The 14130-nt window shown below is 38.3% G+C and overlaps 1 protein-coding gene across 7 annotated transcripts in view; it reads left to right on the top strand.

Moving 5' to 3' along the window:
* The window catches only part of SYTL5 (synaptotagmin like 5), a 108811-nt gene extending 94775 nt beyond the window's left edge, over window positions 1-14036 (top strand). For 6 of the 7 annotated variants that reach the window (XM_074814570.1, XM_074814574.1, XM_074814573.1 and 3 more), the window contains 4 exons: window positions 2695-2803; window positions 4264-4399; window positions 7171-7379; window positions 7974-14036. In XM_074814570.1, the coding sequence (XP_074670671.1) occupies window positions 2695-2803; window positions 4264-4399; window positions 7171-7379; window positions 7974-8116 (597 nt within the window). In that variant the 3' untranslated portion in view covers window positions 8117-14036. The remainder of the gene's footprint in view (window positions 1-2694; window positions 2804-4263; window positions 4400-7170; window positions 7380-7973) is intronic. The other variant, XR_012621922.1, reaches the window with a different exon arrangement.
* Window positions 14037-14130: the final 94 nt, after the last annotated feature.

Here is a 14130-nt window from a genome sequence, read left to right as displayed (position 1 = left end):
CTTCTTTGAACACTTACACACCTCACACTTTTTAAGTGACAAGGAAGATCATTCCCAGTTTCCTAGTTCAGCTTTGTTAGTAAGGGTGACCACCAGCTCTTCCTTCATGGTCCAGACAAAGTGAGACCAGGAAGAGAAGGTGACTAATGATGGCAAACATGTTTCAGTCAGCACTGTGGCCAGGCCAGGATTAAACCATCCTCCTCACAAGCTTGCTTCGTGTAACTTATTTCTGGGTCTGCTCTTGAAGTAGAAGAAATGTCTACTACATCTCTGTCATAGCTCTGGCTGCTGTCAGATGTTGCCCATATTTAGTGCCCATCAGTCTACAACAGTAAGATACAAATCTAGTATTTGTTTTGCTTGCAGTTTGTATGCAGTGTTGGTCTGAAATTGAGCTTCTTATCATGCAGTAGTCTCTTTGTCATCTCATTTCAATCTTTGGGGATTTGTGTGTGTGTGGTTTCTTTTAATTCTAACACGAAAAAAAAAAAAAGACAGTCATGCAGCTCTCCTGCTCAGGAAAAAAGTAATGAGGCGCTAAGTGTTTCAGATATTCCAGCTGGAAGGTGTTGTCAGATTATTTCCAAACCCATTAAAAGGATTTTTAAATGACTTCTTTTTTACCAAAGAAAGCAAACACAGAATTGGTCTTGTCTGCTTCCTAAATTGTTATAAATAAAGTCTCTAAACTTAAAATACTGCTAAGATTTTTGATCAGTACAGGAAATATTTTTTAAAAAATATAAATTATTGCATTTTGAATTTTAAAAAAAGCACAGGTTAATACACATGCAAATTCCATGCTGTTCTCCCATATAATCTGCCTGATAGAGGCAGGAATGGCAGTGAAACATTTCTTGGGTTTTATTACAGCTCTTTATTTGTTCTATCATGAGTCATTTAGCTGCTTTAGTGAAAGGGTTGGAGACTTTAAGACCTGTTTCTTCTGTGAGCATTGAATGTCTGTTTTTAAAGAGAGTGTGGTTAAATCAGAAAAAGAAGATAAAATAGTTCTGTGGTTAAAGAGGGGTCAGATTCTAGAGCCATGTTATATGTGGGTTTGGGGGGGAGGTTGACAAATTGTTGCTGACGTAAGAACTTATACCATCACTTGTCTACCAGTAGAACAGAAGAAATAATCCTTGCTGCCTTTATGGGAAACTTGATCCTAAACTTGCATAGTTTAGACCATAAGTGAGCTGCCTGACTGGCAAGATTTGGATGTTGTGCAAATTATTCCACAACCATTTACTACAGGTTTTCTTCTGTCCTCTGTTGTAGCAACTGACTTCAGACAGTGGTGGAGACAGGACCCTTTTTCTCAGTCAGTGCAGGAGTGTCTGTGTTGCTGTAAAAGTGCTTCAAAGTCTCAAAAGGGCCATGTTGTTATCACCAAAATTGCTTTGTTCCCTGTTCCATCCTTGTGTACAGACTTAGCACCACTGAACGTGGTTAGTGCCTTAGCCTGGAGTCTGTGATATGAACGCAGTGCTGACTCTGTGCATATCACTGTATGTATTTCTGGTGGGGTTTTTTTGTTTCTGTTTTCTCTTGATAATAGAATTTTGACCTTCCTGGGGAGTCAGGAAACAAGCTGAATGCATTTCAGAGAAATACTGTCACTGATCAACATTGGTCTATAAGTAGTTTTTTACAGGCTTGTGGGGTACCTTGGTGTGTGTGTTGGCACTCAAGGGCCCTCTCTCTTTATACGCGTGCTTTGTCCCTGTTGAGAGATCAGGAAGATTTGTTGATTTGGACCCAAACCTAAGTACTGAAGCATGTACAGAAATGTGAGCATCTGAGTAGTCCCACCTCCATTAGTGGACATCACTGATCAATGTTAGCATATACCTGAGTTTTTCATAGACCTGATCTCTAATGTAAATGTGCAAGACTTCTTTTTTCACTGCACCTTATTTTTCTAGAAGTCAGTTTGAACTGGCATAACATGTTCTCTCTGTGTTGCATCTATTGTTTTTAAAATGTAGTTTCCAACTTCTTACAATGCGAATGGAAGCTCAGCACATGTCAGTGAAGGCCTAATGTTCTTTTAACAAGGGTGCTCCAAAGAGCACTGAATGCATTCTGTTTGGGCAAGAGTGAAACGTGTAAAACAAAAAGATGCAGAAATAGTAGCTGTGTAGAAAATGAAAAGGACACTGGGAATAAGTTTTCAAGGAATTTTTCTATTTCAGAGCTGGACTCTGCTCTCTTCACTCGCCTTGGTTCCCCACACCTCCGATCCAAGAGAGACTCAGGAGTGACTCCTCTAAAGTACACTAAACCAACTAAGGTTTAAAATCCTGATTGGGGGAAATAAGGGCTGAACGTCAGCTTAAATTAGCTACAGTGTATATGTCCAGAAAGAAAACTGAGGGTTTTTTCTGTTTGTTTGCTTCACTTATTCATGCTAGATATCTCTCTCCTCTGTATGTTCACTGAACAGTGTCTAATGTCATGTGGCTTTATTCTTCTGAGAGCTTGCATTCCCTAGCTCATAAAGTTTTCTAAAAAAGTGATTGGATTCGGTCTGGAATGTCTAATTATCTGAAAGTGGGCTGGTATGTCTTGATATGTCTAAGAAGTGTTTCAAACACTATATTGATACAACAAAATTAAAATCAAAAGAAGGTGAATGATTAACTTTAGCTGGATTCCTGTATTGTTTGTTTCTTTCTTTCTTTTCAGGTGGAGGTTGCAACAGATGTTGGGCTTCAATATAAAGGAGAACTGACAGTTGTTTTACGTTACATTCCCCCAGACAGAAACCTAATGCTTCCTCTAGGGCAGTTTCAAGGTAAAGCAAACATTAATGGCAGCATATGATAACATCCCTCTGAGTATTAAAAATCTGCACCTAGGGTGAAATAATGGTATTAGTGAAGGTTGAAATCATACTTAAATATACTAGTTGTCTTTAGCTGTGGAAATTTTGAACTGTAAGTATGTTTCTCCTGCTCCATCCTCTTTTCTTACATTGAACTTAAGGAGAAAGAAGGGAAGAGGAGTGTGCACTCAGCTGTTGTTGTATGGCTGTGACCTAATTTTAAAAAAATTCAGATGTTAGATAACGTGATCAAGGACAGCCACACAGAAATAAATTGTCTACATTGTAGTTTGTGGGTTCTTTGTTCATCTAGTTATATAGAGTGTATAGATGATCAAAGTAATAGACTTCTCTTAGTTCTTCATTATCCTTAAACTTGCTTACCTCCCCACTTTCACTCTTTTTTCACATTGCTTTACCTCTGCTCAATTTTACTGTATTACTGCTGTAACCCAGTCTTGTCAAACATTATTTGAATTCTTTAGGGTAAGCCATTATTTTAATCAACAATGAACAGGGGAAAATAGTTACTAACTCTGCATTGTAGTAGCATGAGGAACAGCAATCATCTGAAGTGAAAGCAATTACTGGGTAGCACCTGAGTGTACATGGATATACCAGACATGGGTATATCATTGTCTTAGTGACAGTATAGCTTGTTAGCATTAGGATTTGATATATGTATTAGCCTTTTTTCTTTTTTGACAGATTACATTCCCTCTGCTAGCAGTAATTCCAAGGTTTTCTCTCTTAAAAGGTGATTGTTGTCTGAAAAGTCCAGATATACACTATCTGCTTTTTTTTAAATTAGTACATTTCAAGATAGCTCCTGATCTTTTTTCTGACATTTTCAGCCTCAATCAGTGTGTATGATCCCTGCTGATAAGCCTATTAGAATCCACAGCAACAGCAAGTACACATGTCCTCATGCTGCTGTTCAAAAGCAGTAGTGTGTCAGTGAGCACCATGTCCTTTGCTACGGTCTCCAAGGAGCACTGTGTCCTTACACATGGAATACATGTGGTGTACTTTTGCATTTATACCTTGCTTGTGGTGTAGAGCTGCCATCAGTGGTGGAAGGGGTTTCTGAAAAGCGGGTAGGACTTACAGGACATGCAATTCTTTGTGTTCAGCATAGTAATCCATGAATACTTACATTCAGACTTCAGATAGGGCATTCTGTTGTGTCCAGCAAGGACTAACTAATTACATGGTCGAGTTCTTTATCAAATATGGAGTGATTTTTTTCTCCCTGCCTTATTAGCATCTCTACCCATAGAGAACCAGAATCTCTTCATAAGGAATACTTTAATCCCATTGCAATAAATGATTAAAAAAAAATCTAGCCAAGACAATTTACATTTCCAAATCAGTCATGCAGTGTATATATAATTGCTGATGATGATGTTGCATCTCTGTTCTATGTATAGGAAAGAAGAGCTTTAAAAAAGGGAAAAAGGGAAACTCTCACATGCCATCTGGAGGTATATTAGAAGTCCTCATCAAAGAAGCAAAGAATTTAACAGCAGTGAAATCAGGAGGCACATCTGACACTTTCGTGAAAGGGTCTGTGGGTTTTTTCTCCCCATTTTTTTTAATGGCTGCACTGAATCATATTTTGGCTGACCCAGTTTTTTTCCCAATATTTCTATATATGTGTGTATGACATGTCAGTCCTGAAAAGTAACTGGCATCTTGAAAATGGTATGCTGAAGAGAAAGATGCTGTGGCATAAGGGCAGAGAGATACGAGTTGTCCCACTGGTTAAATACAATTGTATTTAAATACCAATCAGTCAAGAAACAGAACCATTCATACAGAAGTATCCAGTGTGCTAATGTTCATGTTGTTATAGAATTATAGCGTTTGGTAGACGAAGACACTTCCACTAAGTTGGCAGAGAGAGGTAGGTGAATATTCATCACTCCTGGAGGCAAGAAGTTGTAAATTAGGCTCTCACACTGGAGATGATACCTGATCTGATGGTGACATTTACATTTTCAGGAAATTGAAACAGTACATTCTTTTTACTAAGAGGAATAGCCAGACTACATCCTGAGTAAGAAACTTGTTTTCAGGAAGATACACGTCTGTTTGGATTCCTTATAAAACTGCAAATAGCACCTGTAAAAGCTGGCATGCTCTGTCAAGCTGAGGTTCTTCCTAACAGATGTCATCCGAAACATGCAGAAGGAGAAAATTCACTATGTGTGTGAGGAAATTCTGTTTTGATTCAAATAAATACACTAAACGAGAAAAAAATTTCTCTCTTATACTGTAAATAGTTTTCGGTTTCTTCCTAGTGCTTAATTGGGAAAGCTCTTTGGCATGTAGTACAGTGTCAAGGAGCACATTTAAACCCTGAGGGTTCCCAGGACATCTATCATTGATTTCAAATGTAGTGTCTTAACTCTAATTGTGTGTTGTTTACATTTAATATTCTTTGACAGAAGATGTTTAAAAATTCTGCTCTGATGGCTTTCAGGTTGGATTTTAAAGATGCATAATTTTGACAAATAAAACGTCTGTGTCACTTGTATGTCTGTATGCATATGCGTACATAAAGATACATATATTACAGCACGTATGCATCTTTTTGTTAGATAAGCAGCATTTTGCGTTGGACAGTCAGAATCCAAATTATATAAAAAATGCTACATATAGGATATACTTATGTTTGAATAAAATGAACATAATCCTGCATTGCCTCATTATATTGGATTTTTCATAAATGTAAGGTATGCATTGAAATGTTACATTTAGGCCATACTGAATAGATTAAAACGTTTTTCTTGACCAGTTTTTGCTCTCAATGCTAGCTTTCAGAATTGCTGATTTTTAGATATGCTGTAGTTCATTAGTAAGTTTGAGTGCTGTTACTAAATGGTCACCACCCTGCCTTTAATTCCCTGGTGAAGCTGAGAATTTATCGTGATCTGGTAGTGTGCTTCAAACTATCACTAAGCAGATATGCTTCATGTAGAAGATGTTTGAGCTATTTTTTCTATGTATTTGTTCTCCCGTGTCATCTCTCTTTGCCTGGTATATGTGAAAGCATTTTCTTTTACTGAAAATAGACTGTCTGATACCACTCAGCTTGTTCCCACCTGGAGCTGCAACAGACTTCAGGGAGAAGATGTTGTCAAAACCTCTTTACATTAGCAGTAGCAATGTGTGGCCAGTAATTCTCTGGACTATCTTTAGTTAGTGGTGTCTGCTGTTGCTGGCATGGATTATTCAGTACAGTGGAACAGAAGTGTGTTCTCCTTGGTCTGTCATGTGTCATGGCCAAATGCACAATCACATTACTGTGAACCAGTTGAGGTGCTACAGTGGTCTAATCTGTACCATTAGTTTAAGGTAATTTGACATGGATTTGCAGTAAACTAGCTAAATTTACTGCAGTAAACTAGCTGATACTGTCAAGTAAAAGCCCGCACAGGAATCCTGATCAAGGTCTAATGATATAATTTGTTTGTATGTCTGACCCTTTAGTACTTATGTGTTATTCTGTTAGTTTTGCTGAAGGACGTGAAGATAAAGACTATGAAAATTTGTTGATACCTCTGATTTTCAACTAGAGTATTAAGTTCTTTTAGTTTCACTAAAGGAATTCTCTACTAAAAGTAAAATGGGAAGAGCTTGTCAGACTTCACAGCATTTGTGTTTCTGCACTCACTAGGGTTTTAGGCAACTCAAATTGATGATGCTAACCTGCTGAAGTTCCTTATCAGTCATTTCCATTTTTTTTCTGGAGGACCTCCTGTCCTGCTTTGAGAGGGACACTGGACGAAGTGACTCCAGAGGCCCTGTCTAGCCAATGTTTTTATGGGTCTGTCTATATTTAGCCTCACTGAAATAAAAAGTTTGTGGTTAAGACCCAGAAAAGTTTGTGGTTAAGATGTGGGGCAAGGAGACCTAATTCCCATTTCTGCTGGTGAAAACTGACATTGTAACTTTAAGAACAAATGGAGCACAAATATAAAATATGCACTTCAGGTATATGCTTAATTTAGTAACAGTGGGGAGATGGGGTCCTGATCCCATCCGAGCCTCTACATGATTGTAATTCTTTATGTATTATCATAGAATCATTCAAGTTGGAAAAGACCCTTGGGATCATCGAGTCCAACCATCAGCCCTACTCTACAAAGTTCTCCCCTACACCATATCCCCCAGCATCTCATCTAAATGACCCATAAACACATCCAGGAATGGTGACTCCATCACCTCCCTGGGCAGCCTATTCCACTGTCTACCCACTCTTTCTGTGAAAAATTTTTTTCTTATGTGACAACCCATCTACATATTCAGTTTTCCTTTTCTGTATCTCCCAGATATCTGCTCCCAGATGACAGCAAAGCTACAAAACACAAAACTCCCATAATAAAAAAGAGTGTGAACCCCCGGTGGAATCATACCTTTGCTTTCAGTGGCTTGAATTCAAGGGATATACGTAACGTCTGCCTAGAATTGACTGTGTGGGACAAGGAGTCGCTCTCCAGTAATATTTTTCTGGGAGGTGTCCGTTTGAGCACTGGAAATGGTAAGGTCCCACCTGACTGGTGACTGCATTTCTTATTCTGCTCTTCTTCCCCACCCCATGTGATTCATGTATATGAGGGACAGAAATGTTACTGGATGTATGGAAAGTATATGAGAACTTGGGGAAATTGAAAAGGGAGAGAAGGCAACAGGTAATCTGTAGATAATTTAGTTCTTTCCTTTATTGAGTGAGACACAAAAATTTGGTGCCCAGTTGTACTTCTGCACAGTGTAGAAGAACTCAGAATACCTTGGAAGCATTTCTTAGCATCCCAGTGAGAAGGACAAGTCTACTTTTGTCCACCAGCAGCCCTTCTGCTGATGGTGGTGTGATCTGGAAGAAGTGTGGGTCCGTTTCTACTCTGTTAGGAGAAAGTTGCTTGTGGTGCAGAGTGGGGAGGTTTATGTGCCTCTGCCCACATGCCAAAGGAGTGAAACTGTTGCTCTCCAGGAGGTACCTGTTTTCAGTATAACTCCCTGTACAGGTGGTAGTGTAAATGGCTTGTCACCTTTCTTATACACTGTTGGGCCAAATGAGCAAGGATATTAAGTAACTGCTTACTAATATGACAAAATGCCTCTTTGTAATTGCCAGGTGTAAGTAATGGCAAGGAGGTTGACTGGATGGACTCTCAAGGGGAAGAGCAGCACCTCTGGCAGCAGATGATTGACAGTCCTGGAGCTCCTGTGGAGGGAATATTAATGCTGAGATCCAGCATGGGAAAACGCAGACTCTGAAAGACTTGAACTACTGAGGGGTGCCACAGGTACTCCTGACTTCAGTGGTGTTTTGGCTCTTGCCACTTTGCCCATTTGAAAGTGGGGTAGGGTTGTACTCTTTGCCTTGGATATTAAGGTTCCAAGTGAGATTTTAGTGCATTCTGCACTTTCATGTGCACATTTTTAACCCAGGCTTCTTGTACGGATTATGTTTCTCCTGAAGCCAGTGAGAATTTGACCTTATATGGAGATTGGACTGTCTTTCTCTGTCCCTTCTGGTGACTGGTGCACAGCTGATGAACACCTCTGCCTGTGGGGGGCATGGAGTGAGCAAATTCTTTGGTCAGTCATTTAGTAATGCCTGGTTTACTTATCTCCTTCTGGGTCAAAGACGGCCTAGAAGACAGCAGTAATACAGTACAAGCAGATTCAGAGTGAGTCTCTGCTTTGGTATTTGAAAGATAAAAAGCCATAATGTTGTGAAGGATAACAAACAGTGTTTCTTTATCATGTTTGCTTGTTGGGCTATGCAGCATGCAAGATGGCAGGCTTGGGACCAAACAGCCCACCAAGGAAGGCCAATGCACTGTGGTGCACACTAGAAATAGGCAGCAGGTGAGCTGGGATACAGGGCTGGTGTTCTGTCATTCTCTAGGTTATTTTAATTCACTGTATAAAAGGCAGACTTGGTTCAACGTCATCAAAGAACCTCTAATGAAAATAAATCGTAACAAATCCCAAGAAAGTTTCCAGAACTATGTGGTATGACTGTTTTTAATCTGGTTGACGGCTCTGGCCAAGATCTTCTGACATCACTGAACAGAGGGAATATGTTCACATGCCTGTCCCCTTCTGATGAGTCGCTGAGACGAGACACTTACTGGGTTTGGACACAGTTATCTAAGACCCTCATTCAACAGATCATGTTCTAAAGTGATGTGATTAAAGCACCTGCCAGAATGATTTGCACAACTGTGGAATTTTCTCTGAATGGGCTGGGATCTCACACAGGTATGCCCACGCATGTTAATTATTAACAGAAGTAGAACTTTTTCTCCTTTTTTCTCCCTGTGAGTCAACAGTGGATTTAATAAGAGTGGGTTTTGGCCAATTCAGTCATTAATCTTATTAACCATGACAATTGTTCAACAGTACTTTTGCCATTTGGTTTCCTAAAGTGATTTTATACCTATCATCCCCCATCCTTTGGGGACTTATGCAGGGTCATATGTGAAGAGCATGCTGTTTTGAACAGTTGTTGTGGGCTATTCCTACCATAACGAGACAGGATTATAATCTTTTTTTTCAAGGACAGCACATGTCTGCTTGTAAGATTGGATAATAACATAATGCCTTGTGATTGCTCAGATCATAAGACAAGGGATGATCAGTAAACTGAGTGAACATTTCTTCTGAATTTTCCAGAATTAGAACACAGCTTCCTATTTGAACTGGTAAATTTGTCTATAGCTATTCTTACCTTTTTCATTTTTTTCCCCAAGTGTTTTATTTTTGGAAACAAGGTAGTATTAGTACTAAGGAAACAAATTGAAATATATGGAAACATAATCCTTACATAAATTACTGGAAAAAACAAACTTTCAAAAACTGTATCATTCCCTGTAGATCAAAACACCAGTATTCAAAGATTTCTGTGAAGAATAAAGACCATTAAATCTAACTTGTTTGAGAGATACAAATGTTCTTCACAATCCAGAAATTGCAAGAAATCTAGATTGAACAACAGAATATGAACTGATAGCTAAGTAACTACAGCTGGAGATTTAGACATCTGTAGCTGTCCTAGTGTAGAATTATGTATGTATATTTAAAGCTGAATCCAAAACCTGAAAATTTAATGTCCATTCCTTTTTTTTTTTTTAATTGAAGATATTTTATACTGGTTTTGATTTGAGTGGCTTTGAAATTGTGGGGAAATTTACAAGCAGTCTTTTAAAATCCTAATATTATTAGATAAAAACTATTTTTGTTAAAAATAGTGTCTTAGTTTTAATAATGTTTCATTATGAATATATTCTATTAAAATCCTAATATGACTTTTAAAAGTCATTAGAGGTACTGCTTGCCCAGTTTGAGACCCACAATTTTCAGAAATTACTGAGTCATCTTTGAAAATAAAATTCCCTTAGAGAATCTCAGTTTGGGAACCAAAAGTCAGTAGTTGCTCAAGAAAATTGACTTCATTTTTATTCTTTATCTATTCTTCATTTTCTTCTGAAGTCCTGCTCAAATTGGGCAGTGAAGCAAATCTAGTTTTAGCTGGCTTTTCATTTTATGCTGCAGATGCTGTAAGCTGATAAATTAGAGCACAAATATGAAGCACATATATTTGATGGCCTTTTTCTTATCATGATAATTCTTTAAGTATTAGATTTCTAATTCTTTTTTTTTTGGTATCAGCATCCCCTAAAGTGAAACCAAACCTAACTTTTGGTACCTAAACTACCTCTCTCTTTCTCAGAGATATACCTCTCTCTCTCAACAGAATCAGTCTAAGTTGTCTTGATTGTTTGTACTGCAAACCTGCATTTATTTTGGGAATAATTATATTGACATGGAGGCACAAGCTTGATTTTTCACTTCCTGGAAGTTGATTCAAAAAGATAAAGCTTGTTAAATCTGAAGAAAATTATTCTTCAGGGTAAAATTCCAGCTCAAGTTGTAGATGGCAGTTGGATGATTTGGTTTTGTTTCATTTTGATGGTGAAAATGGGAAAAATAATAATGACACAAAAAATCCTCCGAGATGGACCCCAAAATGGACACCTTTTTCTCTTGCCAAATTGAAAACCTTAATTTTGAACTGAACTAAACCTTTTAATTTTATATGGAGTACAAGAGTTTGTCTAATTTTTGAATGGTATTTTCTAGCCTTCTAAGCACAAACATTTTAGCTAAATCAAGTCTTGCTTTGAAAGGAAAGGTCTGTGCTTTACTACTTCAGCTCCTGCCCATTCTGGTCCTATGATAAAGTTTGATGAATGGACTCATCTGGGAAGTGTCACCTAGCTCATACATGGGCTTTAAGTTCTACCTTTTCCTTCCAAAGGGCCAAAATTTCACTCTGAGCCCGCATGTGAAATTATAGACAGGGCTATGCGTAGAGTGTAGGTGTCAACTGCAGTTCATCATACAAAAGGAACAATTTCACCTGGGAAGTAATTTTGGCCAAGGCGGTGGTGTTTGCCATTGATGGGATTTGGAGTAGTACAGTGAAATTACCTCCTAGGTTAGCAGTGACAGTTCTGCATTATGGTAGCATGTAATTGGTATCACACTCTGCCTCAAATGAGCCTCAGAGAGATGATGAGCATCATATAAACACTAGAGCAATTTGGAAAGCTTTGCTATTTTACAGTGTTATTGGCACATTTGTAGGAAGCATTTGATTTGTGGAGAATGTCACATTTAATTATATCTCTTATATCTTTGTTCTCTTCCTTTTACAAAAAATGATTTATGGTTTGAAAAAAGCACAAGATGATTAACTGCAGATGTGATTTCTTGTTTCCCAGATATTTGAATTAATTGCCTATAATTGTGCGTCATCACATACTGTGTGTTAGGCTGAACAAAAAGACAGAAAGCCAGGAATTACACTAAAGCCTTCCTTTTGTATGTATGTTTATGGTATTGAAGGTGCCTGAATGGTTTATTCAAGGCTAATTTTTAGGAGAAAATAGCCACAATTTTAACACCGATTCATAAACTTCTGCCCTGAGTAAATAGACACAGCAGAGCTGATGTTTCTAAAGTATTTTTCCACACAGACTTGAATACTGAAGATGTATCAGTAGAGAAGAAATCTTCTCTACAGTGGTTTTTGAAAATGTGTTGCATAATGCATTTTACTCTGATACATACTTTTCTAGCAAGGTAACTACAGGGCTTTCATCACTATCTTGTCCTCCTTGTGATCAGATTTTGAGGGTTTGACCCATTAAAGAAGAATAAAAGTGCAGCTTTCACTGTAAAACGTCAAGTGGGGCCACTAAATACATCCTTAGACAGTGTGGTTTTTGCCAGTATCCATCAAAAAGAGCTGATGCTGAGGGCTCTCCAAGCCCTGATATCAGACTTTGATATCCAGCCCTGCTCTCCAGAAGTTTCTTTGCTCAGTTGATCAGCTATATGGGGACTTTAGGCTTCTAAATGTTGATGCTCTTGCTTGCATGCTTAGATGCCAAAAGCAAGCTGAAATAGGTTTGAAATGGCCTCCACATCTCCTCCACCTACATCATGTTACATCTGAGTAAGGGTGGGAGGAAAGCTGCAAAGACTCTGAGGGACACTGTTGTCATCTTGTAGTGCTAATCCAAGTGCCATTGCATTCCTTGGTGCCACATTTTGATCTTTGTTTCCCAGCTAGATGCTTTAGCAGATGGCTTAGAGAGGAGGCATTGGGATGGTAAGTATGTTTTGGTTATGGTGCGTTACACTGGAAGCTTATTCTTCTGTGCCTCTTCAATGCAGATTATGCTAAAGTAGTGTGAAAGAAACATTTTATGTATTAATTTTTTATTTTTCTTTTTCTGCCTGGTTAAGCCCTGCCAAGTGCAATTATTCTAAATTGTATTCTGCAAAATATCAACTAAACTGTAACAGCAGAGCAGCCATTGAGCATCCACTGGTGCTAATTTATAAGGACAGGTAACAGGAGGGTTGCATTTAGAATGGCATAATTTTGTCTTCTTGAGGATAGATATGCACACTGCCCAGCTTTAGGTGTGTAAATTTTGTGGTTTGCTCTGTAGAGTCAATGAAGAGAAAGGCTGCTTGGATCTCCTGCACCTTCAAAAAAGAGATGAGAGTCCTATTTCCATAGCTGTCTAGTTTGTGGATTCACACAACATAGTAAGGGTTGCACCTGAATCTTTGCAAGGGTCTCTCTTCCCTTCATCCCTCCCTTTGGTTCAGCAACCCTCACCAGAACGTTCTACCTGAATGTTAATCTCCAGTATCTGGAAGGGGACAAAATGCAGCAATTGAGTGATAGCTCCACTTATTTTCATCCATACGAGGTGAAAACTGAAATTCTACTTCCCTAACGTACAGTATTGATTTTCAGCACTTTGCAACAATGGCAGAAATAACTGTCTTCTGAGAGCTGGTCCATGCACCTTGTTAACTTTTTTAAATAGTTTTTTTTAAAAGTATTTATTTATTTTTACACACAATGTTAACATTTGGGAGCCCTGGAGAAATGGTGGGTAGAACATATGATGAATTCCAAAATAGGATGCGGATCATTTGCAGTTACCATAACTCAGCAGGAGATGCTGAGAAGCATGCTAGCAGAACCGTACGACTCCATCCCATTAATCTCCTTCCTGGTGATTTCATGTTTGCAAATGCTGTTTGATAAGTGGTAATAAGACAGTGTTAATTATACTATGTATATTGACACTGGAAGGTGAATCTCAACTTGCTTTTTAGGTGTTTTCTAGGTTGTTTTGAAACTCACCCTTGCTGCTTCTTGGTCCTTTATTTAGATTGGTTATTTCAACAATTCTGCTTTGTGGCAATAACATCTATATGGCTGTGTACTACTGCTCCTGAGAGCTTGGTGTATATTTTTGAGGGTAGTTCTAACTGTTGAGGTTTGCCTAAAGCCAAGTCCTAGTCATTTGTTGCAGCAATTAGAGAATGTCATGTATCCCTCGTTCTGCCTTTGTTCTGCTTAAAATCTGTTGCTAGCTATTTGTTTAATTATTCTACTGGACATGAACAGTAGCAGCAGTAAATGGCATTGCAATATGTTAAGTTTTGCCCAAATTTAGAAAAACGTTTCCTGCCCACAACATTTTTGTACTATGCACTGTACGTTCAGTTTTGTGGACAAAGGTGGCTGGTAATACATTTGCAGCTGTTGTCAAGATTATTGTTCTATCTTATAAAATTAAAATAGTGAAACATTCTGCTGTGTCCTTGTCTCTCCTAAAATGCATTACAGCAAACTTACAAGCATGTCTTTTAAGAATATCCTGTATTATCACTGAGGTAAAGACATT

The sequence above is a fragment of the Strix aluco genome, chromosome 2, assembly GCF_031877795.1.
Source record: "Strix aluco isolate bStrAlu1 chromosome 2, bStrAlu1.hap1, whole genome shotgun sequence".
In the NCBI taxonomy this organism is placed as follows: Eukaryota; Metazoa; Chordata; class Aves; order Strigiformes; family Strigidae; genus Strix; species Strix aluco.
This window is presented reverse-complemented; position numbering and strand designations above follow the sequence as displayed.